Source organism: Sphaeroforma arctica (genome assembly GCF_001186125.1).
Source record: "Sphaeroforma arctica JP610 unplaced genomic scaffold supercont1.7906, whole genome shotgun sequence".
In the NCBI taxonomy this organism is placed as follows: Eukaryota; class Ichthyosporea; order Ichthyophonida; genus Sphaeroforma; species Sphaeroforma arctica.
In genome coordinates, this window is record NW_014032652.1 from 1 (window position 1) to 1,333 (window position 1,333).

Here is a 1,333-nt window from a genome sequence, read left to right on the forward strand (position 1 = left end):
CACCCGTGTATGCATATATCCCTATTGTTTGACTGTGGTGCTATTAAATTTTATGGTCAACTATTGATCAATGTAGGGGTGTCAGGGGGCTGAAATTCAGTCAAATACCGTTTATTTTGTGCAATTGAAACCATCAATTGGAAGTTGCACAAGGCATGGCGGCCACACCGCCAGAGTGCTGGCAAAGACGGAGTAGTAAACACCCGATGCGATGAAGACTGTGAGTTTGTTTATTGGTGTATGGCTACATATATATATATATATATATATATATATATATATATATATCTATATATTTCCATGTTGTCATATATGTATGTATGTATATCTTGGATTTCGCGGCAACATATTTTCTGTGCTGAAACAATTCGCGACGCAATGAGCATATTATTCTCTATATAGTGCGTAGCGGATGGAACGACCTCTTTTGGAAGGTGCTATACTGGTGCCACAACTGTCGTTTTGCGACAATGTTTTCTTATTTTAAATAATATACGACATAATTTCCAATATAACTTCTATAAAGTGATGTACGTAGCGGATGGGAGTACTCCTTTAGAGAATGCTATACTAGTACATCAACCTACACTTCGCGACAACGTTGCTCGTATAAACTAATATACGACATATTTCCCAACCCAAATCCTGTTCAGTGTACACTGGGTGACAAGACCTTCTTAGTGGGCGCCAAACTGGTGTACCAACTTAAATTTTGCGACAAAGTTTCCCGTACTGAACCAATATACGTCATGTTTATCATACCCATTCCGTATACAGTGCGTAGCGGATCAGAAGACCCCCTTAGAGGGTGCCATACTGGTGATGACCGCCCATACGTACACCTTGGACTCGGCGCTTCACGACCAACAAAAACTGTTGCAAAGTATGAAGAACAACAAGGAAGGCGCACTCGAGAAAGCCACTGCCAAGCTGGAAACACTGATAGAGAACAATAGGAAGGTATGTAGGGGTGTGTGTTTGTGTATATATCCTGTTTGTACTTTTGTTTTCGCACAGATTTGTCATCAGTTACATATTCCTCGGCTTTCTTCATATACATGTGCATGTATATGTATAGTAAAATATATACATATACATATACATATACATATACATATACATATACATATACATATACATATACATATACATATACATATACATATACATATACATATACATATACATATACATATACATATACATATACATATACATGTACATGTACATGTACATGTACATGTACATATACATATTCATATCCATATCCATATCCATATACATATACATATACATATACACATACATATATACATATATATATACATATATA

At 36.1% G+C, this 1,333-nt stretch overlaps 1 protein-coding gene across 1 annotated transcript; it reads left to right on the top strand.

Annotated features, from left to right (window-relative positions):
- Positions 1–777: 777 nt before the first annotated feature.
- On the top strand, positions 778–960 carry SARC_16365 (hypothetical protein; the record flags this gene model as incomplete). Its single annotated transcript, XM_014289527.1, has 1 exon — positions 778–960. A coding segment is annotated over one exon (183 nt), but the record flags the coding sequence as incomplete, so codon positions are not given.
- Positions 961–1,333: the final 373 nt, after the last annotated feature.